This window comes from Enhydra lutris, unplaced genomic scaffold, assembly GCF_002288905.1.
Source record: "Enhydra lutris kenyoni isolate GAN:26980312 unplaced genomic scaffold, ASM228890v2 scaffoldscaffold31, whole genome shotgun sequence".
Classification (NCBI taxonomy): Eukaryota; Metazoa; Chordata; class Mammalia; order Carnivora; family Mustelidae; genus Enhydra; species Enhydra lutris.
This window is the reverse complement of record NW_019154115.1, coordinates 20,314,340-20,338,350: the sequence shown is the minus strand read 5'-3', so window position 1 is coordinate 20,338,350 and position 24,011 is coordinate 20,314,340. Positions and strand designations below refer to the sequence as shown.

Here is a 24,011-nt window from a genome sequence, read left to right as displayed (position 1 = left end):
GCATGTAGGGTGTTTATCAGGATGGCATACAACGGATGAAACCCTCTGAACTGGTATCTGCAAAATGCTTCTTGTTTAAAGTGGTGACAGAAGACTGGTCGGGGTGCGCTCTGAGTGCAATGGTCTAAAGACGGAATGGTGAGCACACGAAACAGGAGAAAGAGCAGACTATAATCATTAGTTACTAATGCTCGATCCCAGCGTTCCTTCTAACAGCTTGTGTGTTGTCAAATCAACAATCTGCACTAAACAAATGACCATTTGGGAATTGCTAGGGAGCGTCTCTGTTCCTCTCCCTGCTCGACTAAAAACTGTCATTCACCATCAAAGAAAGCGGCCTTGGAGCTGCGAACACAGCACCCGCAGCTCATAGTTGTCTCTTTCTGAGGAAAGACCAAAGATTCACATTAACTTGATCTTTTGCAGCCAATCTAATTTCATTCTGCATGAATCCAAGAGGACTCCACGCCACGTTCAGAATCTCCTGCAGGACACCGCAAAAAACTGAATATGCTGACTCACTTTTCTGTTACCGATGCTCTGGGTGCTGAGAGGAGGTAACAAGAAAGGAGGAGAAGGAGTAACCCAGATTAACTGGTGGCCCTTGCGTGTAAGGCGGAGGAAGAGAGTTTTACCTTAAGTTTCTTCTTTTTTCTTTTCTACAGCGAGAGATGGAACCCAAGCAGGAGGAGTGGGAGAGGAGCCCAACACGGGGCTCGATCCCAGGACACTAGGATCACTACCTGAGCCGAAGGCAGACACTTAATGACTGAGCCACCCAGGTGCCCACTCCCTTATTATTACAAAATGGTGGTGGGTTTTTATTTTTATTTTTTTTTAAAGATTTTATTTACTTATTTGACAGAGATCACAAGCAGGCAGAGAGGCAGGCAGAGAGAGAGAGAGGAGGAAGCAGGCTCCCCGCCGAGCAGAAAGCCCTATTCAGGGCTCGATCCCAGGACTCTGGGATCATGACCTGAGCTGAAGGCAGAGGCTTTAACCCACTGAGCCACCCAGGCGCCCCTTATTTTTATTTTTTAAAAAGATTTTATTTATTTATTTGACAGACAAAAATCACAAGTAGGCAGAGAGGCAGGCAGAGAGAGAGGAGGAAGCAGGCTCCCTTCTGAGCAGAGAGACCCTGGGATCATGACCTGAGTTGAAAGCAGAGGCTTTAACCCACTGAGCCACCCAGGCACCCTGGTGGTGGGTTTTTAAAGAGTAAAAACTACTACCTGAGGATTTGAGCTTCCAAAACACCTACCCAAATGGAGTAAGTAATGCAGCCTCTCTAAGAGCTGTGGATGTTTTAAATTCCATTCCAGTTCTTTTAGCAGAAGGTTAAGCACAGATATATAACTAGAGAATGCTAACGTAATTAAAACAATGTACTTACCATCAGGTCCTCAGGTGCTGGTCTTTCTTTGGGTTGTTTACGCATGCTGTTAGAGGAAGAAAAGCTCGTCATTATCTAGATCACGCATGGATCTGTGCTATGCTTTCCACCATGGACTATTTACCCTGGAATCTGAATGACTTCAAATTCACCGTGTTCAATTCTTGGCCAAAGTATTAGCATATATTCCCTTTCTTTTATTTGGGCCTTTAATTAATCAGATTTTGGGGAATCTCATGAATCAGAAACATAAAGATTTTTTTGGGGGGGGTAGTTATTTTTGCACTACAGATGAAGAATGAATTTAAATTTACCTAATTCCACTTTTGAAATAATTGTGGGAGAAAAAAAGCGGCAATATTTCTTCCTGACTCAGTTTTCAGTTTATTTCAGACTTAAATCTAGGTAACAATAGACTTCTTTTTCCGTAACGGGAATCAGGTAATAAGAAAAAAAAAAACATGACTACCAGGTCAAATGAGAAAATATTTTATTCCTTCATTCTGACTCCGAATGACACGTCATAAAAGAAGTCAGGAATCTAGATAATGCTACAAAATTACAAACGGGCTGTTATACTAGTTCAACTTTTATTTATTCTGGCTACAATGCAGGTCGATATTCTTTAAACAGCTGAGGAGGGGGGAGTTAAGTCTGTTTAAGCTGCTTAAAGGATCACATTACTCATACAAAATGCTGCTTGTCTTACATGCAGTAAGTATCATCAGTAGCTGTGTCAGGTATGAAGGCTACGGGATGAAGCACTCACACGTGGGACTGATGTGACTACGAGCAGCTACCTATCCGGTGGCCGTTATCCATACCAAACTCAGAGAGTCTGTGGGATGAAGTCATGAAAAGAGACTGCTTCTTCTATTACTTGAAAATCACACAGATGCTTTTTCTTTTACACAAGGCAACCTCTAACGAGCGCCAGGAAAACCCGTCATATGATCCCTGCATTTGCTGACAGTATTTTCTTTTCTTTTTTTTTTTTTTTTGAGTAGAGAGACTTAATGATCATTTGGTAAATAAGAACCGTAGTTATGAACCATTAATGACATCAAGGACATTTGCCTTCCCTATAAATAACCATATGCACCTCTCAAATACTGCATTCATTAGCAAGTAATTCAAGCTGTCTTGCCGGTGGAGTTGGTAACAGTCCTAATCTGACATTCCAAAGTAGCTGTATCTCTTGGGAAAACAAGGCTATTACCCACTATCATTTCTGCTTCGGCTTGACATCTGTGGAAATTTCAACACAGGTTACCCCTCCCCCTGTCTCCATAAAACTTTTACATAGCAGCTGATTAATTTTTGGACAGAAGGAAGGCAAAGCCTTATCTGCTCCCCTCCCACTTCTGCCCAGAACTGGCCCCGCCCCCAAGGGGGTCTCAGGCCACACAGTGAGATGCACAGCCCTCCCGTCACAAATCCCACAGCGCCAGGCGGGTGATGCCCAAACCAGGGCTCTGGGCAGCTTAGGAACGGCATGGTTTATTTTTCAATTTCTGCAGTTCAAAATGTGGCATTCCCATGATGGGCTGCTTCTGAGTGTTTCTAGGAATTCCACGTAAAGGAAATTAAGAGAGATTAATACACATTTTTGGATAATGGGCTCTGATATCATCGATGAGCTCAGGATTCCAGTGTTCAGTGGATATATCTGTTTTTTCCAACATGGGGTGCTTTGGAAATGAAACATCTGCAGGGTAAAAATAGTTTTTAAAAGCTACAGAATATTAGATAAGTATTTTAAATAAATAGAAACAGTGTTAATAAAATTTTTAGAGTCAGGGGGAAAAAAAATCTCTTCCTCACATGTTTTTCTATGGAGTATAAACTGTATGAGACATTTTTATTAAGAGGTAACATATTACACTTAGTCAAAAAGGTGATAAAGCTTGACATTTATATTAAGGAATATTTCTTAGCTTCACTTTAGTGTAATCATCGGATGGATCATGGGGGGGGAGGGGCAGGGGACAGTGCACAAACGTTTTGGTTTGGCAAGGACTCCTGACCGCACCATTTCCAGGAGCCACAGGAAGGAAGGGTTCCGTTTTCCACCACCGAACATGACTCTAAAGGCGTGATGAAACGGAATTCAGTGGACTAGGGGAAGGCAGGTAGAGGTAGTTGTGAAGAAGTTCCGTAATGTCCCAAATAGTTTCTGGTTAGTTCTGCCTCCTGCTTTGTGGCGGTCATTGCTATGCTCCCAATTTCCTTCTCTTTCTCCATGCTAGGGAGAGGGAGAGAGCAGAAGGAGGGCAGTGGAACAATGGGGCCGTCCATAGCCTCCTGGGTGCTGCTGAATGGGGAAGAGGCAGGTGGATGATGTGAAAGGGGGACCCTCGTCCTACAGAGGGGGAAAAGGCAGAGGGCTGGCAAAGAAAAATGCGTGTTTCCTCAGGTGTAAAACGACACCGAGGGCCTCTTTGACCTGTGGTTCCTCCCAGTTCTTTAATGGTTCAAGTGGGCCAAATGGAACCATGTTTTCATAGTCTTTCAAACATCAAAATTCACTGAAATGGAACACGAGTATTGTGTTTAACATACAACCAAAGATAAAAGTTATTTACCGAAAACCCAATGAATTAATAAACTATGCTGCTTCCACTAAGTGACAGACAGTTTTATGGGTAACTTGAGGTTACATTAATAAAAATAAGCTTCATATGTCTGTTCAATAGGGACTATAAAATTGTGTATTTCTTAAAAAAAAGAAATTGGATAGCAACAGTATCTGTGCTCGAAGAAGGAGCCCGATTCACAGCAGTTTATTTAAACAGGAAAAAGCCTCTAAAGTACATTTACGACCCTTTGTGTAAATAACGTTTACATAATTTAAACAATTTCTTCAGCTTTTCTGCCCCATCTGCCCAAGGCCCCGAAGTCCCTCCCGTCTCCAGGAGGAAGCAGGGAGAGCCATAAGGTCTCGCGGAGCCTGGGAGTTAATGGCATGTATCATTTACATTGAGGGCATGGCATGTTTGCAAACGGGCTCACCACTGAGTGATGAAATGTACAAATGGCTCGGAGAACTCTCCAACCGGAAGGACGGGCGAATCCTGGGATGGAGGAAAAACAAGTCACCAAAAGTCACAACAATTCCTTTTCTTCCTTTCCATGCGCCACCCCCGCAACCCCTGCCCAGCTCCCCCAAGGAGCAGGATAAAGATGAATCTATAACAAGGATTCAGCACCATGTGGGAAGGAAAATAAGGCCTCATCCAATTAAAAAGACTGTCTACACCCTCTCCCACATGTTTACGTAAAAATGCCAAATTTAAAGCCACACACATTTTACAATGGTGAGAAACATGAGAGCAAAGAGGGAGGGGAGGTGAAAAAAGGACAATGATAGCCACGGGGTAGGAAAGAAGGTACGAAAGTGTAAATGAGAAATTAATGATTATTTAAGTAACACACAAATGGTCTTGTAATTAACAAAGAGCTGTGAAATTATTCTTGTGTTGACCTTTGTTTCTTTTACTGGATTTGCTATTTATTTACACTTTCCTTTTTATTTACATTTATTTGTATATTCAACTGCTCTTAACTGCTTGCTGAAGCATTTGGGTCAGGTTTTTTTGTTTGTTTTTGTTTTTTACTTTAATAGAAAGGCTTTTACAGGGGAAGCTGTGTCCTGAAAAGAATTTTAGTCTATTTGCCAGTCTGGGCAAACTCGTCATATGTATGAGAGAGGCTGTGAATTAAGCACCCAGTGAAAAACTCCCACCTTGACCACCAAACAGAACTGGGGCAGAGGTGGGAGCCACTTAAAAGAGCAGGAAACAACGAAGCCACAAATGACAACCACTGAGTAACACAGGGAGCAAACCCCATTACCATTTGCAAAGGAAGGCTTTAAGAATTTAGGAGTTTTTCCAAGAATGACAGAGAGCGCCACTGTGTTTATAGTGTAGTGGCTCAGGATGTAATGAAATTACACTGCAGAGTACTTTAACAGTCATCTCATTAGACCTACAGTTGGAACAAGAGAGCCACATAAAGTAGGCAGCTGCAAATGACTCCATTCCCATCTATTCTCATTTGCTATTAAAAATACCTTTCGGCGGCTTTTTTCCTCTCTGACATCCCTACACAAAGTGCCCTGCAAAGTATGATACATGCACCTATTTAAATTAACAAAGGAATGACTTATTTTAATCTCACTGTGCTTTGGAGTGCTTTGGCCATTTGGATGAGCAATATATCATTACATACAACCTTCCAGCGCTGCAGGCAAGAAACTCAGAGCATGCAGCATTTGGTGGGAGCCAAACAATTTCTCTAGCACACAACTGTGTCAAATGCATGCATGTATTCATTATTGAGAACGAGAGGAAATAGCTTTGATGTAGTGGAAAAAAGAAGATGATAAAAGCACCTCTGCAATATGCGTGTCATTATCAATGGTGGCAGATAGATACAATTGCACAGCCTCCTATGTGATTAGTAAATATACATATAATTGCTGTGGCCAATTATCAGAAAAATGAGATCGGTAATTACAAGACAGAAAATTAACTAGAACTCTTATTAAGGCTTTGTTTCCAATTCAAACAATTGGAAACTGCTGGAAAATACAATTAAATCAAAAGGATCTGAGGGGGTCAAAGCAGCCAAAAAAAAAATTAATAATAATAATAATAAATAAATCCCAAAGAGGTTAAAAGAAATGGAATGTGAATGAAATGATCCTTAGATTTTGCATTTCTGTCCTCTTTGAATTTACTCTATTCATCCAGATCAGGAGAAGGTTAGTAATCATAAACTTAAAATTCTCATCAGTAGAGAAAGGCTTCCAAGAAGAAAGGAAAACAAAGGAAAATGGGAGCGAAATAAAATCTTGCCAAGTTCAAAGGATTACATGCAGGCATTACACAGAGAGGACATGAAAAACAGGGGGCTGATGAAACCGTCCACTCAGAAGAAACAGGCGTGCAACAACATGACAAGTCTTCGATAAAGGTACTATAAAATGGCCACAGAAGTCCCATCGGTTTGAAGAGCAAAAATAAAACATGATATCAATTTCAGCCCGGCCTGTTTTAGGAAAGCCATATATATATATCACGGCGCCTGCAAGATCCTACAAGGCACAGTTCAAGAAATGACATTTCGCTGTCTCAGAAACGGTTAGTACAAAAACGGTTCAAAGTCTGAGGTGCAGAAACTACGGACCCCGATCAGGGAGTCAGTCCTCCAAGTCATCATTTCTGAAATTCTTCTGGAGGCTCTGGTCCTGGGAGTGTCTGAGTAGTAGTTGATTTTAAATGCGATGTTTAGGAAGATAAAAGCCTACTGCCTTAATGTGGCTGAATATTTACTAAGATGGTTAAAATTCTCAACTGGTTTTCTACAAAGATCCTGATATAAAACATGATGCTAATGTGGGCCTCATTTCAAAGTATGATACCAAGAGTAAATTAATGAATTATAGACTAGGCAACTTGAGGAAGATGTCATTTTAACATGGATGAGAAACAAAACGAGGCAATGTGACATCTTTGCATGGGTAGTTAATTTTATTTAAGACCTGATATTGTAGCCTGTTAAGTTCCTCATAATATAAAACTAAGGAACACTGGGTGGTACCCATGAATAATTTATTTCACTTGTGAAAATGCCACCCCAAGTCGACTTTACAGAACCGCAGAGAGCGGAGTCTCATCTCAGGGATGCCTGGAAAGAATCACTCATCAGAGATGTGGGGGGAAATTCTAATCTCACATGCATAATGCCAGATATTTCTTTTCCTTTTAAAAGCTGTGTCTCTTGCATACCTCCAAGGAGAATTTCCTGAGATACAGAAGACTGACTGGCGGGGGGTGGGGGGGGGGGGGGGGGGGGGGGCGTGTGGGGGGGGGGTGGTCAGAATGTCACACACAAACAAGGGGGGCAGAGGGGTGAGCAAAGGAGTCCTCTGAGAGTCTCCTACTCCACACAAGCACACAGGCTTATGTTAACACTCTAGAGGAAAGCAAATGAAGAGACCTGATGGTGTTCACCACACTGGGAGGATTTTTAGAGTATACTTTTCTCATTTTTATGCAAGTAAAACCAGAAGTTTGTTTGGAAGAGCATGGCAGAACACCTCCACGAAACTGTCTGTTTCATGCTGGAATTCAAATCTGCGCCAAGGAGGGAGGGAGGGAGGGAGGGAGGGAGGATCAGAGTGGAGCTGTCCCAGTTTCCCCGTAGCTCCCAGGCAGGGGCAGCAACCAGTCACCACTGGGTTAGAAAGAGCCTGAGAACCCTGCCCAGAGGTTCAGGGATCTAGTCAAGTCCTTGCTACTACGCATCAAAAACGTGCTCTGCGAAACCTGGGTTCAGGAAAGATGAACAAATACATTTCAAAAACACAAACAGGAGCTGGAGAAGCAGTTACAGTAACAACTCTCAGGACTGGCTGAAACCAACTCTTAATGGTTAATAAAAATCACTCTTCTTAAGACCCCGGGTGCTATACTTCACCTTAAGGGCTTTTCTGGGGGATACTTTTCTGTTGAACTTCTAAGCACAGAGGTATGGAATGAAACAGTGGATACAACCTTACCCAGAAGCCTTAACCTGAGATTCTATTCCCTTATCAACTCTAGAGTCCTGCTACAGGGACACAAGCTGGATCTTGTTATGGAGCCAGCAACTGTTATGTAAAAACAGCGGCCATCAACCATTTCAGTAAGCAATTCTGGTCCTCAAGGAGGACAGTCTCCAAGTCTCAGAGGTTTCAGTAACTACCTGGTCAGCCCCTTGTGCTAAACAACTAGAACACAAGCACGTGTCATGCTAGGGAACAGCGAAGGACAATGGGAAAAAAGTTTGAGTGATGCCTTTGCCTTGTGAGTAATGAACAGTTCAGGAAGGTCAACCCATTACAACTGAAACTGTTTAATTATTAATTATGCACAATCTATGAGCAAAAGGACAAGTTCAGAATGTTTAATGTATGCTAACTTCAACTGGACTCTCTCTGGGTATTTTGTTATTAGCACTTGTCAGCAAGGTACTCAGGCATAAAAGGCAAGCAGGAGAAAATTTGTGTGTGTGTGTGTGTGTGTGTGTGTGTGTGTGTGTGTACCTACACACTCAAAGAGTAGAGGAGGGGAGGAGGGGGAAGGAGGGCTGACTCCAATCATTGGGGCTGCTAGTTCACTTGCAGATTAACTATGCCTGTAAGTACACTTTGTGACCTTGGGAGCAGGCAGATAGGTTGGGTACTCCAAATACAGAAAATAGAGATGAGGCAAATGCTTTCAAAATCACTTACTTAAAAGAGAGATCATTATCGAAAGCATAGTTTTGTTTTGTTTGTTTTAAACTATGTTTCTTGGCTCCGGAAAGATCCAGGACAATGTTTGTGCATGTATGCCTGCCCACATGTGTGTGCACATGCGTGAGTGCCTGGAAAATGGGTAGAATCTGAATTCGGTGAATTGTATCAATGTCAATTTCCTGGTTGTGAAACTGTACTATACTTATAAGCTATTAACACTGGGGGAAACTGAGTGAACGGTAAACAGGCTCTCTCCTTCTTATCATTTTTAAAAAAATTATTATTATTATTATTTTAGAGAGGGGGAGGGAAGGGACAGAGAGAGTAGGAAAGAATCTTAAGCAAGCCTGATGTGGGACTTGATCTCATGATCCTGAGATCATGACCTGAGCCAAAATTAAGAGTCGGACATGTAACAGACTGAGCCACCCAGGTGCCCCTCTCCATACTATTTCTTACAACTGCATATGAATCTCAAATGATGTTGAAATAGAATATTTAAAAAGAAAAAGGTAAGGAACTATTTTAAAAAACTCTGATGAGGTCCAGATTTGTGGCGGAGCTCAGTTTTGTATAAGTGGAAAGGCTGGCATAACTACTCAATGGAAAAAAGTTTAGGGAACTCAGCTTGAAAAAATATACCTGCATATTTAATTTCTGCCTTTAATTCATAATTATAGATAATAATGAAACCTGAGAAGGATATGGTAGTTAATTCAAACATTGACAGGGCATAGACATAAAATACTATGTAATAAAAATGGATAGTCATTCATTATTTATTGGTTCTTTCATTCAGTAATTTTCTTGACGACCTACTGTGTCAAAGGCACTAAGCCTGGCATCGTGGGATGACTGATATTTAATCCATAACCTTAAAGAATTTGTGTACTATTCGGGGGAAAAAATGTATACCCCTAATAAACAGCCCTGCAAGATGGAGGAAATAGCTAACTAAGTAAGAGCTGGGCATTTGGGTTGTACTGGGGGGCACTAAGTCTGGCTGGTACACATGAGTTCATAAAGAAGAGTGACAGAGAACAGAGTATGGCATCTGGAGGGCTGTACAAGACTGTCTCTGCCCTCCCACCTTCTTCCTTCCTCACTTCCAGAGAGCACCTGGGGTGGGGGCGGGAGGATGGGGAGCCACCTTGAACATTTTCATCTATGTCCTGTCCCCTTCTCTTCATGCAAAATAGAAATTCCTTCAAACCAAGATTTTATACTTGCTAGCAGTAAAAGAAGGAAGACAGAAGAAGGGCAACTTCTCAAAACTCTCAAGGTGTTGGCCACACTGGCAAATTCTAAAGGTCAGTTGTGATGTGGTTAGATTAAACCAGCCTGGCAAGTTAAACAGAATATGGCAAGCCTTCTAACGTTTTTTAATAGCTTATTTTCAGATTTCATGGTGTCAAGCCATCAAGTCAACAGGTAGTTAAAGTCAGAGAACCATCTCAAGTCTGATCAATATTGAGTTAATGCACTAACATTAAAAAAAATAAATTTCTGGGGCACCTGGGTGGCTCAGTGGGTTAAAGCCTCTGCCTTCGGCTCAGGTCATGGTCCTAGTGTCCTGGGATCGAGCCCCACATCGGGCTCTGTGCTCTGCAGGGAGCCTGCTTCCACCTCTCTCTATCTGTCTGCTTCTCTGCCTACTTGTGATCTCTGTCAAATAAATAAATAAAATCTTTAAAAAAAAATAAATTTCTAATTTAAGCCTAATGTTCCCTTGGCCCAGCCCAATGATTTGTCACTATGCACTGGGATTCACACTAATTGCCCCAGCTCTTTTAGATTGCTCCACTCTTGTCCACAGTGTTGGATCAAAGGTCGTTTGTAATTCCAGTGGCTTCATTTCAGGCAAACAGCATTTTGCCTTGTTAGACCCCAAATTGGTTTTTGATTCTCCACTGTCCACTACCTTAAAATGACACTTTTGTGAGACAACTGCAGATCCATAAGACAAATCTCCTTTTGACTGAGGAGGAAACTTGGTTTGTTTGGACAAAAGAAAGAAAAAAACACACAAAAACCTGCGCCCTCTCCTTTAAAGACCTCCACAGAAATGAATGTATAAACTAAAAATCTAACTGTCTGAAGTGTAATCCAATGGTAGACTTTGGGAAATTAGCTTAGTGCTAGTATTTTGAAGGTTCTCGGTGTTTCTAACTGGTAGCTGCTGCTCTAACAGACTGTAGTGGGGGGTAGGGTGGGTGAGAAGGCACGCACATCCTGAAAGAGAGACAAAGGTGGGAACAAGAAGGACAGGGGCTCTAGGTCAGCCAGAGAATGTGACAATAGTCCAGCGTAAGATATACATGAACCATAATTACACATCGGAGTTGTACAAATTCAGACAGTGCTTATTAAATCGCTCACTTAAAAATGTGGCCACTCTGTGAGGAAACAATCGGTATTTTGACATTATGTGTATTTTTGATTCCACAATGTGAACACAACTGACCAAATCTCTGGGGTGTGAGGAGGGACAACACTGGGAATGAGGCTGTGCATTTAGGAAGGCTTGTAGATGGACGTCATCAGCAAAGAAAGCCTCTGACCCCCCCCACCCCCACCTTAGCTGAAGACCAGAAAGCCCTTCTTCTACTCATCCCACTCCACATCAAGCCAGGAGCAGAGAAAGTGAAAGACGATTCAATTTCCACACTGGGTCACTCCATGCTCTGGGTTGCCAGATGTGACAAATTACATGTGTGGGCATTTTGGTGTGAAGCTCTATCCACTGGGTCTGGGCTGACAGTAGCAGCTCATTTAACTTGCCTCAGAAGGACCTGGAACTAGGGGCAAAAGGCGTGAATTTCTGCCACTGAAACACCCACCTGACCTATAAACCCTTAAATCAAGGGAGAACCAGCTGTTAGCCAAATGAACATCACAACCAGATGGCTTATAAAAAAAACCCACAAAATATAAATGAACAGGTCTAAAGGAATCTGTCTGTAGGTAATTGGGACGTGAGATTATGAAGCTCTTTCCTGTTTTTTTTTCCCCCTAAACATGTAGAAGTTTTTCAGTACCAAGATAAAAGAGAAGAGGAAAAAAACTTTGTCATTAATATCAAAACTAACCCATCATTTAGTCTTTAATTTTTGGTCATTTAAAAGATTGATATTTACTTAGACATTTTTCTAAACCTATGGCAATGACCTTGGTGTTTTATTAAATTCCTTGAAAAGAGGTAGAGAACTGGAACATGGATTAATCTTTGAAACCATATTTACAGCTGCTTTCTCTCTGAAGCTAAAGAACAGCCCGTTTTTTTCTCTTTTTATTTTAGGTCACTTGTTGGTCATAGGCTATAGGTCACAGAATTATTTAGAGGTGTCCCTATGAACAGTACACACACACTCACTAACATTCACATATACCTCCCTTTTTCATGGTGTGGGCAGAACAGCAAAAACATGCCTGTCTCATACCAAAGGGACTGCATTTACAAAAGTAAAACCCGTTATTGTCCTCTCTGTAGCCTCCCAATGCATTTCCATTGCTTTTCCATAAAACACTGCTGCAAATAATCAAGCATGACCACTGACATCCACAAGATTGAGTTTTAGGAACCATTAAATGAGCTCACCCTCGTGGGAAGCCTCCTGCTCACGCTGGTCTAAAGGTAATTATTCAGCAATTCCTACCTGTGGTTTTACCTTGTCCCTATATAGTGTTTGAATTTCATACGCTGGTAAGGTCAATTTTTTTTCCTCAGGAAAAGTCCAGCTACATATGTTTGATCCAGGACTTAAATTGTAATGTTCACGTACAGACTTCACCAGGTTCTATGCGCACAAGTGCTGATTAAAAGCCATCTTAGATTAAACGGAGATCATAACTATATTCAACAAAAACAAAAGAGGAAAAAATCTCAGGGAGCATAACAACCCTTAACAGATTCTGAAATAAAAGGAATGACTCCTCCTCTTTTCATAGGTAAGGGGTTAACGCAGAGATATCTGAACTACATGCACACACCATTCAAGGGCAAGAACCTGGCAGGTCCGTGTCCTGAAAAACCAACAAGCCATAACACTCACTATCAAGTCAGACTCCGAGAACTCACTGAAATCCAAAGACCACATCGTCACACTGTATGTCCTCCTGATGTTCACTCGACTGTTAGTTAAAATAATTACCACCATTTGCCACCTGCACCGCAAGCTACGGAGAAGGTGGAAAAGCAGAACTTGCTGGGGCCGCACTGTGCAAGAAGGCGGGTGGTATTTGCTTACCTATTTTTATAAACGAATGCAAAGGCGATGTGAGCTGTGACTCAAAGGCTGAAATTATATGTGAAATTGTGCTCTACCTGGTTCCAAACAATAAACTCGGAGAGAAGGGAATTTAAAGCTGGGTAAAGAAGATAGCGCATCAGTTTAAAATTAGCCAATATGAGAGGAACAAAGAGAGGGAGCCAGGGAGGGAAGAAGGGGGAGGAAGTGGAAAAAAAAAATAGAACTACATACTGTGAAATGAACAAGTTCAGTTAGAATGTTCATCAGGATTTGGAAAATCATAATGCCATCTGCTATTCTGGACCTCAGAACATCAGGGATCTCGTGGGCCCAGACGCTTCCATTTCCAGGAGGAAGGAAGGAACTTACACTCCCTGGAACACTGCCTCCATTCTGGAATGGAGGCAACACCCCAGCCGACCGGTTTGGAATCTCTTTGAGAACATTTGCACTGTTCATATACGCATTTCCCCTGGTTTAGGGAAAATGAACGGCAAGCAAAATGATTACAGCAACTCGGCAGTGAGACCGAGTGGTGCCCCAGCCTGAGCTGCTGGGTAGCTGACCCTGGCATCCAGCTTGGGCTCAGGGTGTGTAGGTCCCATCATGGTGGATTAAATGAGCATTGTCCTACAGCTGGATAAGACTTCACAATAGAGCAACACATGTTAAATGACAGCAGCCAAAATTGGCCCCACCAGGCAACTGCCCATTCACAGAATGCTATTCATAGGCCTCACCACCAAGAAATTAATTCATTAATAATACATCAGCCTTCATGGACAATTCAAAGAAAGCAACACAAAGCTACTTGTTCAATGACTGCCTAAAGATGCAAAATTTTTCCTGGTTTAAAAAAACCAAACAAACAAAACCCAAATCTAACTGACTTATTGAAATCTAAATCATAGGGATGTTTATGCTAATATTTTGGTTAGTAAAAAAAGAAATGGAGGAAGTCTATCTACTGAATTCATTCAGTGCCACGAGGAAATAATAAAAAAATACAGATTTTTCTTCAGCATTAGCTAGCTAACAACAACTGAATTTATGTATCTGTGTATTTAAAAATTATCTTTTTTTCTATTTAAATGACTTTGTACATCCTTCAGGATGTACAGGAAAAATTTTGCTTTTAACTTATTTCTTCTGTTAAATTTTTAAACTCACTTTCTTTCTCCTCTCTCCCGACAACTCATAAATATGAATTAAATATAATTATAAATGAACAGAACATTAACTTTTGGATTACTGCTGTGTTTTGGTAGAATGTTAATGTCATTTCTAAAGAAACAGTTATTACCAATAGAAAAAGTAATTACTAAAGGAATCATGGCCTTAATGTTAACCTATTTTCAATCTTCAAACCAGCCAAATCGTATTAATTTAAACATACTGAACTTTTCAAAGGAGGTATTAGATTTCCAAAGGTTGCCTTACATAAAAGAGGAGTATCGGTTTCCAGGGTCCCAATTAAATATTCCCAACACTATGGGACACAGGTCTAGCTCACAGTATCACTGGAGGACAAGACTATTGTGTATCCACTTGTATTAACTTACCAAGCTTCTAATGCCTCGGTCACTAACTCATACAAGTTCTAAGCATCATGGAATTGTGTATCAACACCCATGTACCTGAATTTTTAGAGTGGTCGCCACTGTGGTCAGAAGCTCAGGCCTGCCCAGGTCATCAGAGAGCTCAGGCCAGGGAGTCTTGTCTCAGGGTAATCTGCCTGCAGTTTTGTGTCATGAAAAGAACAGGCCAGCCTTTGGATGCTGGGAGCAGGAGACATGGACATGTTCCTTTTACTTTTTGCTAACTTCAGAAGCCAGAATTATGGCAAAGTCCCCCAGGCAAAAGAATAATAAAAAAAGAATGGATATTATTTCCTCTGGGGTTGGTTAATACCACTTTTTGAATTCCAGGGAGGTTTCTTTAGGCAACCGTTTTCACCCCCACCAGAAACCCCAGAGAGCACCTGCTATGTTCATGGCCCAGAAGCTTCTCACTTAGCCAGCCCCCAGTAACCTGTCTGGGAATGAGTGATTCTGCAAGGATGATTTTTTTTTTTTTTTAAGACAAAAGAGGGTTTAAGAGCCAAATCTTTTGTATGTATAAATCTTTCTAAAAGGAGTCAAGCTCCTTCCTGCCGATTTAAACAGATATGCAGAATAGAATTCAATTTTTTCTTAAAGTCCTGGAGTCATTCTTACAGACAGGGACACTGAACTGTGGTGCAATACCTCCATGCCCTGGGGGCACGTCTGCAATGTTTTCTAAGTTGTTTTCTCTTATAGCTTTTAAAATCATCTCTCCTTTTGATGCTGGGATGTTCAGCTGTCACTTTTTGCTTCCATCAAGGTCAGTCATAGGGTAGTAAGTGGAAAGAGCCATATCCTTTGACTGCCACTCAGTTTCCTCATCTGTAAAATGGGGTGTTACGGGAAAGCAACATGTTTCCTTGGGGAAATGTCTTGTAAATTGTAGAAGTTAAGCCTAGACTTCTGAATTTTAATAAAGGACAATGTAAATTAGCTAAGTATCTTCTCATAATATACTCTCTTACTTTTTTTTGGATTTGTTTTTCTGCAGTGTTGAAAAAACAAGTAGTAAGTTCTTATAATTATGCATATATTCAACAAATATTTCATTCAACAAATATTTTTAAGTGACCACTGGTTGTGAGGTGCAGCATGAAGGCAGAAATGAAAAGCCTAGGAACTTCGAGTTCTAGCTGGTAAACTACATATAATTGGGTCTGAAACAGGAAAATAGTACAGTTTTTAAAAAAGATTTTATTTATTTGTCAGAGAGTAAGACAGGGAACACAAGCAGGGGGAGTAGCAGGCAGAGGGGAGAAATGGCTCCCGGCTGAGCAAGAAACCCAATGTGGCTTGATCTCAGGACCCTGGGATCATGACCTGAGCTGAAAACAGACACTTAACTGACTGAGCCACCCAGGCGTCCCTAATAACACAGTTTTAAATGAGGTGTGCAGTACCATCCTATGAACAGAATGCTAATCTTCATCCCGTAAACATGCCCTTCCCTCTGTGGGACCCATGTTAGTGAGGGCCTGACTGCGCAAGCCACGTGCTTCATCTCTGACCCCCGCTCTCTACTCTCCCCTACATCCAATTACTCACCTAAGGCAGTTTATTCTGTCTCCTAAATACTCTTCAAACGTGCTTAGGCTAATTAAAAGCCCTCGTAATCTGATCAGAACTACAGCTTCCTAACTGCCCTTCCCAAACATCTTCCACAACCCTGTCAGTGATTTTTCTGAAACAGAAATCCGGTTCTATTGATCCCATTAAAACTTCCAGGGCCCTCCCCCAGTAAGGGCCTTCAGGCACAGCACATAAAGATTCCCTGAAATATGGCCCTTGGCTCATCTCTTGATACTTTGCCAAGCACTGCAGCCCTGCCGAACTCCGTTGGGGCTTCCGCATCCGAGACTAACTCCTAACTGGCCCTTTGGGGTCCCATTCTCTGTAGAGACCTCTGGGACATTATCATCTCCTCTATCATCAGCTCTCTTGTCTGCATTTCCTAGCACCTTGTTCACACTGTTATTCGAGGAGTTAGATAGCTGCAAACATCATTAAAAACCTTATCATAAATACCTATTTATGTGAGTGGTTAAAATGAGAATCAGTGTGGTCCTCCGCGAGCTCAGAGCATCAAATCTCATACCACTTACCCTACATCCAATTTAGTTTAAAGTGATCTGTTTATATATGACTGTTTACTGGTCTGTCTCGTGGACTAGAGCACAAACATTTTAACGGTGGCAACTGCATTCCTATCCCCAATACCTAGTTCTGGGATTAATACAGGTTTACAGAATGATTGTTTGGGATATAATCAATGGTTTTCATACTATAATCTATAGAACTTCGAGAACTTTTGTAAGTGTGTCAAGGGTGGGGTAGACATAGGATCAAGGTCTGAGTCTCCCACCCTCTGAGAAAATCAAAATGGTTTCAAAGTCTAAAAAAATAAGTTTAACACTGTTGTGTGCCAAAGAAGACCAAGAAAGTGAAAAGAAAATCCATTGGATGGGAGGAGATATTCAGCTTCTTATACCTAGAATATATAAAGAACTGTTACAACTCAATAATGAGACAAATAGCTCAATTTAAAAATGGACAGTGGAATTGAACACACCTTTCTCCAAAGAAGATATTCAATGGCTCATCAACATATGAATATATGTTCAACATCTTTAATTACAAGGGAAATGGAAATCACAACCACAACGAGAGACTACTTCCCATCCACCAGGATGACTATAATTAAAAAGAACCCCAGAGACACCTGGGTGGCTCAGTGGGTTAAGCTGCTGCCTTCGGCTCAGGTCATGATCTCAGGGTCCTGGGATCGAGCCCCGCACTGGGCTCTTTGCTCAGCAGGGAGCCTGCTTCCTCCTCTCTCTGCCTGCCTCTCTGCCTGCTTGTGATCTCTCTCTGTCAAATAAATAAATAAAATCTTAAAAAAAAAAAAGAGGAACCCCAGAAAACAGCAAGTGCTGGCAAGGATGTGGAGAAATTTGAACCCTCATGAACTGTTGGTGGGAATGAACATAGTACAATTGCTAGGAAATACAGTTTGGAAATTCATTAAAAAATTAAACAGAATTTTCATATGACCCAGCGATTCTACTCCTAGGTATATATATGAGAGAGCTGAGAACATATGTCCATGTAAAAACTTGCACATGGATGTTCATAACATCATTATTCATAATAGCCAAAAAGCAGAAACAGCCCAATGTTCATCAACTGATAAACAGAATGTGGTATATCCATACAATGGAACATTACTTGGTCATAAATAGGAACAAAATACTGACAAATGACTACAACATGGAAGTACTCTGAAAACATTATATTAAATGAAAGAAACCAAACATACAAAAACCAGATATTACATGGTCCAACTTCCATGAAATGTTCACAATGGGGAAATCCATTGGGATAGAAAGCAGATTAATCAGTGGTTGCCACAGATTAGAAGGGACAGAGGAATTATGAGTGACTGCTAACAGGTACTGGGGTTCTTCTGGAGTGATGGAAATGTTCTGGAACTGAGTTGTGTACTTTAAAAGGGTGAATTTTATGTTATTAAATTATTATTTCAATAAAAAATTTTTCAAAGAAGGAAAGATAGAATTAAGTTTCTCTGGACTGGCCTCCGTTCTTAGCTGCTGTGTTATAGGACAAAGGCCCTTTTCTGCTAGATAGGATGGACCTCAGTAGAAGAAAAGACAAACCTAGACCACATTCTGGTTTGTGTAGGACTAGCCCTGCCAGAAAAATGTGTGTTTTTTTGTTTTTTTTTAAGTTTACTCCAAGGAGCATTTACTGAGCCCCTGCTTGGGCCATTATGTCTACCAGGTGTTGGGATGAATTCCTGTGCTGGGTGACTTCATGATCCAGTGGAAGGTCAACTCATGAACTAAATCTGATTCCGTATGGAAAAAACTGTAATAAAGCTGCCTAGCAATAAGAGAAACTAAGAGAAACTAAAACTAAACTAAGAGAAACAGCTTCAAAGAGGAGATGGCATTTGAGCTGGGCTTTGGAGGATGCTTAGGGCATGGACCAAGTGAAAAGGAAGAGGAGGCCATTCCAAGCAGGGGGGTGGGCACCACCACAGGTGTGAAAGCGAGGGGCAACTCTCAAGGTCACTGGCTAACCCAAAGCGAGGCTGAAAATAATATCGTGAGAGTCTCAAATGCCGTGCTAAGAAGTTTAGCTATTACCACTGGAAGCTTTGAGAGGTTGAGATCTGTACTCCGTGGAGGTGAAGTGGTAGGAAAGAAAAGGCAGAGAGAAAAGCTTAGAAGCTTTTTAATAATGTGCTTTCAAAAGCAGACTCTTCCCTCCTTTCCTTCCCCTTTTCCTGGTCCTCAATCTTCTCATCCCCTTCTTCATGTGTCACCCTCTGCTAGAACAGAGATGTTAGCTGCCCCTTGATTTGCCCAGTTCATGTCCAAGTGCCTAGCCATGTGATTAACCTCCATCCTCTTCCACCAAATGGGCACTAGCAATCAAACGCTATTTTCTTTTAGCAATGGACATGTTTGCTGGCATTTCTAGAAACTATTAGAGGAACCTCATCTAAGTGAAGAGTTCTTGTGAATTCAGGTGCTTGGTGGTGTGGATGACTGTCCCCATTCATAAGGACTCTTTTTAGTGTCACTATCATGATGTGAAAATGCCAGTCAGCAGCTAAGTAAAGAGTGGAGGCTCTCATGTCTTCATTAAAATTTGTGGTTAAATAGTCATAAGACCTCACTGAAGGCAAAGACTTCTTATAAGTGGAGGTTTGTAATGATGGGCTATTATTATTATTATTATTATTACTATTGGCAATAGTCTGTTCCCATCTTAAGCTTTATTTTACTCATCATGGACAACCACACAGCAACACCCCTGCCACCCCAACTTCCTCCAGTTCTTGCCTATCACTCTGCTGGCTACTTTGTTTCCATCTTCCTTCCCCCATCCCCACTGTGGCCTTCTTGTCCAGCCCCTTTTCCTAGCCACAGACCTTACAGGGAAAGACACCCCCTCCCCTACTTCCTACCCTGAGGCACAAAAGGTTCCTTTTCAGAGCTGCAGTTTGCCACCACTCTATCTATCGGCCTGGAACCCTGGCATTGTTGCAGTGATTCTACTTTCTTGACGGTGTCCTTTGACACACAAACATTTTACATTTCGGTGAAGTACAATTTTTTTCCTTGCTTATGCTATCGGGTGTCATATCTAAGAAACTGTGACCTAAACCACGGTCATGAAGATTTACATTTATGTTTCCTTTTAGGAGTTTCACAGCTTTAGCTCTTACATTTAGGTCTTTGAACTCTTTTGAATTTTTATGTATGATGTGATTGGTAGGGGTCCAAATTCATGCTTTTGCACGTGGCTGTCCAACTGTCCCAGCATCATTTGTTGAAAAAATGATTCTTTTACCATTGAATGGTCTTGGCATCCTCGTTGGAAAACAATTGAACATGAATATGTGGGTTTATCTCTGGACTCTCAATTCTATTCCATATGTCTGTCCTTATGCCAGCACCATACTATCTTGATTACGGCAATTTTGGAGTTTTGAAGTCAGGAACCATGAATCCTCCAACTCTCTTTTTTCCCCCACGACTGTTTTGTTCCCAAGTTCCTTGCATTTCCCTTTGCATTCTGGGATCAGTCCATCCATTTCTGCAAGAGCCCACTGGGATTCTGACGGAGATGGCACTGAATCTGTACATCAATTTGGGGAGTAATGCCACCTTAACAATATTAAGTCTTCCATTCCCTGAACATGGGATGTCTTTCCATTTATTCAGGTCTTAAATTTCTTTCAACAGTGTTTTGTAGTTTTCCCCTTTTGTTAAATATCTTCTTAAGTCTTTTATTCTCTTTGATTCTTTTGATAACTTGGAACTGTCTTAATTTCATTGTGAATTAAAAGTGTATAGAAATACAACTGATTTTGGGGGCACCTGGGTGGCTGAGTTAGTTGAGCATCTGACTCTTGGTTTCAGCTCAAGTCATGAGCTCATGGGTCATGAGATCAAGCCCAGCACTGGGTTCCACACTCAGGAGGGATTCTGCTTGAAGATTCTCTCCTTCTGCCCCCACTCATGGGCATACATGTGTGCTTTCTCTAAAATAAATATATCTAAAAAAAAAGAAATACAATTGATTTTTGTGTGTTCTTCTATCCTACAACCCTGTTGAACTCATTTATCAAAAGTTTTGTCTGTGTATTTTCCAGTGTTTTATATATCATGTCATCTATAATATAGTTTTGCTTCTTCCTTTTCAACCTGGATGCCTTTTTTCTTGACTAATTTTCCTGTGGAGATTCTCTATACAAAGTCAAGTAGAAGTAGTGAGAGTGAACATCTTTGTCTTTTCCTGATTTTAGTTGGGGGAAAACTCTTTTAGTCTTTATCGTGAAGTATGATGTTAGCTCTGAAGCTTTAGTAGATGTTCCTTATCAGGGTGTCGAAGTCCCCTTCTCTTCCAACTCTGTTGAGTGTTGTTGTTTTTAATCAAGAAAGGGTGGTAGATTTTTGTTAAATGCTTTTTTTACATCTACTGAAATGACCATGGGATTTTGTTTTCTATTCTACTAATATGGTGTATTATGTTGACCAATTTTCACTCAGCCAAACTTGGATTTCTGGGATAAATCCCACTCGATCAATATGTATAATTTTATATGCTGCTCGATTCAGTTTGCTGGTATTTTCTTGAGCATTTTTGAATCTATACTGATAAGAGAAACTGGTCCATAGTTTTCTTGTGAAGTCTGTTTGGCTTTGGTATTGGGATATTACTGGCCACCTAGAAGAAGTTAGGAAGTATTCCCTTCTCTTCTCTTTTTTGGAAGAGTTTGAGAAGGATTGGTGTTAAATCTTCTTTAAACATTTGGCACAATGTTTCCACCCATGAAATCATATGGCCCTGGGCTTCTCTGTGTGGGAAGTTCTAAAAAATTGTATTTACTTGTTATTAGTCTACTAAGATTCTGTATTTCGTCCCGAGTCAATACTGGTAGTTTGTGTTTTCCTAGGAATTTGTCCACATCATCCAGGTTATTCAATTTGCTGGCATATGATTCATGTCATTTTCTTATACTCCTTTCTAATTCTGTAAGGTTGGCAGTAAGGAGTCTGCTTTCATTCCTGATTTCAGACATTTGAGTCTTCTCTCTCTCTCTATTTGGTCAGTGTAGCTAAAGGTTTGTCAATTTTGCTGATCTTTTCAAAGTACTTACTTTTGGTTTCATTGACTTTCTCTCTTGTTTTTCTATTCTCTGTTCTGTATTTCCACTCTAATTTTATTATTTCCTTCCTTCTGCCTGCTTTGAATATGATTTGCTCTTCTTCTTCTAGTTTCTTCCAGTAGAAGGTTAGGTGTTCGATTTGAGATCTTCTTTCCTTTTCAATGCAGGCATTTACAGCTAAAAATTTCCCCCTGAACATTGCTTTTGCTGCATCCCATGAGTTCTGGTATGCTGTGATTTCATTTTTGCTCATCTCAAAGTATTTGCTAATTTCCCTTGGGATTTATTCTTTGTCTCATTAGTTATATATATGCTGGCAGTGTACTGTTTCCATATATTTGTATTTTCCTTCTGTTTTTTCCCTCCTGAGCCCGTTGGCTCCTCAGCCAGCTGTCCATTTAATATCCGTACTCTGTCTATGCCACTGTCCTCTATCAAAACCCTGCTCTGCATTCACCTTTCTTTAGAAAGCCTTCCTGGAGTAAGTAGAAGAGATAAACTCTCCAGCAGACCCACCCAGATGTTCTACATAGAGTGCTATGCCATGACATTCCTAAGGCCAAATCCTTTTTCCTTTCTATTCACAGCAGGGAAGAACCGTCAGTGTATCTCAGTATTATTAAGCTAGCACCTTCAACAATCAAGCCTGTTGTGTACACACCTGTCTGTGTACACACCTGGCCCAATCATAGCTCATTACTAACCACTAAAAGTCTGTGCTTCTATTTCAGAATATAAATTTTGGGAATTTCACAAATCTTGTTTTTTAAAAAAAATTTTAAGTTTTTAAAAATTAAAATTTTTTAAAAAATTTTTTACTTGAGTACAGTTGACACACAATGTTACATTAGTTTCAGGTCTACAACACAGTGACTTGACAACTCTATACATTATGCTATGGGCGCCACAGGTGTAGCTACCATCTGTCACCATACGGTGCTATCAGTATCACTGAATATATTCCCTTTGCTATAGCTTTCATCCCTATGACTTATTCATTCCATAACTGGAGGCCTGTACCTTCCACTGCTCTTCACCCATTTTGCTCCCCCTCCCCTACCTCAAGCTCTGGCAACCACCAGCGTGTTCTCTGTATTGATGAGTCTGTTTCCACTTTTATTTGTTATTTTAGAGTCCACATATAAGTGAAATCATATAGTATTTGTCTTTTACTGCCTGACTTATTTCACTTGGTATGATACCCTCTAGGTCCATCCATGTTGTCACAAATGGCAAGATCTTATTTTTTATGGCTGAGTAACATTCTGCTGTGTATGTGCATGTGTGTGTATGTGTGGGTGTACACACACACATCTCTTTACCTATTCATCTATCAATGGACACTTGGGTTCTTTGATAACTTGGCTATAATAAATACTGCTGCAATGAACACAGGTGTGCACACATCTTTTCAAGTTAGTGTTTTTGTTCTCTTTGGCTAAATATGCAGTAATGGGATTACTGGATCATAGGGTAGCTCTATTTTTAACTTTTTGAAGAACGCTCCATGCTGCTTTCCACAATGGCTGCGCCAGCTTATATTCTCACTAACAGTACATGAGGGTTCCCTCTTCTCAACATCCTCACCAGTACTTGTTATTTCTTGTCTTCTTGATTCTAGCTATTCTGACAGGGGTAAGGAGATAGCTCATTGTGGTTTTGATTTGCATTTCCCTGATGATTAGTGATGTTGCGCATCGTTTCATGTGTCTGTTGGCCTTGTAGTTCTAAGAAATCAACACTTTCATGTAGAAGATATTTCTGATCAGGTATAAGCACGACTTAAAAAGAATTCACTTTTTACTAGTAAAGTGAATAAACAGAAGTCTAAATCAGGGATTTGCTAATTGTCTTGCTGCATACCTACAGATGTTAGATAGGAATTTATTTTTAGCCATAGTATGTTTGAAACGTATATACTGAGACTAATAATCCACTTTTCTGGTTGTCATATTTCAGACAATCTGAGTATTCTGAAACACATCTGTGAACTTAAAAACGATTCACAAGAAGGATTCAAACCATTTTGCCTGACATTTACCTTTTTTCTTTTCCTGACTTGGGAAGCTCCTAGTCATCCTTTAAGACCTAGCTTAAAAGCCACCTATCCGGGGCGCCTGGGTGGCTCAGTGGGTTGAGCCTCTGCCTTCGGCTCGGGTCGTGGTCCCAGAGTCCTGGGATCGAGCCCCGCATCGGGCTCTCTGCTCGGCGGGGAGCCTGCTTCCTCTTCTCTCTCTGCCTGCCTCTCTGCCTACTTGTGATCTCTCTCTGT

At 40.9% G+C, this 24,011-nt stretch overlaps 1 protein-coding gene across 3 annotated transcripts in view; it reads right to left on the bottom strand.

Moving 5' to 3' along the window:
* The window catches only part of LOC111153163 (mitogen-activated protein kinase kinase 5), a 267,166-nt gene that overhangs the window by 50,098 nt on the left and 193,057 nt on the right, over window positions 1-24,011 (bottom strand). For all 3 annotated transcript variants that reach the window (XM_022511975.1, XM_022511977.1, XM_022511976.1), the window contains 2 exons: window positions 4,409-4,470; window positions 1,397-1,442 (listed from right to left, as the gene is read on the bottom strand). In XM_022511975.1, the coding sequence (XP_022367683.1) occupies window positions 1,397-1,442; window positions 4,409-4,470 (108 nt within the window). The remainder of the gene's footprint in view (window positions 1-1,396; window positions 1,443-4,408; window positions 4,471-24,011) is intronic.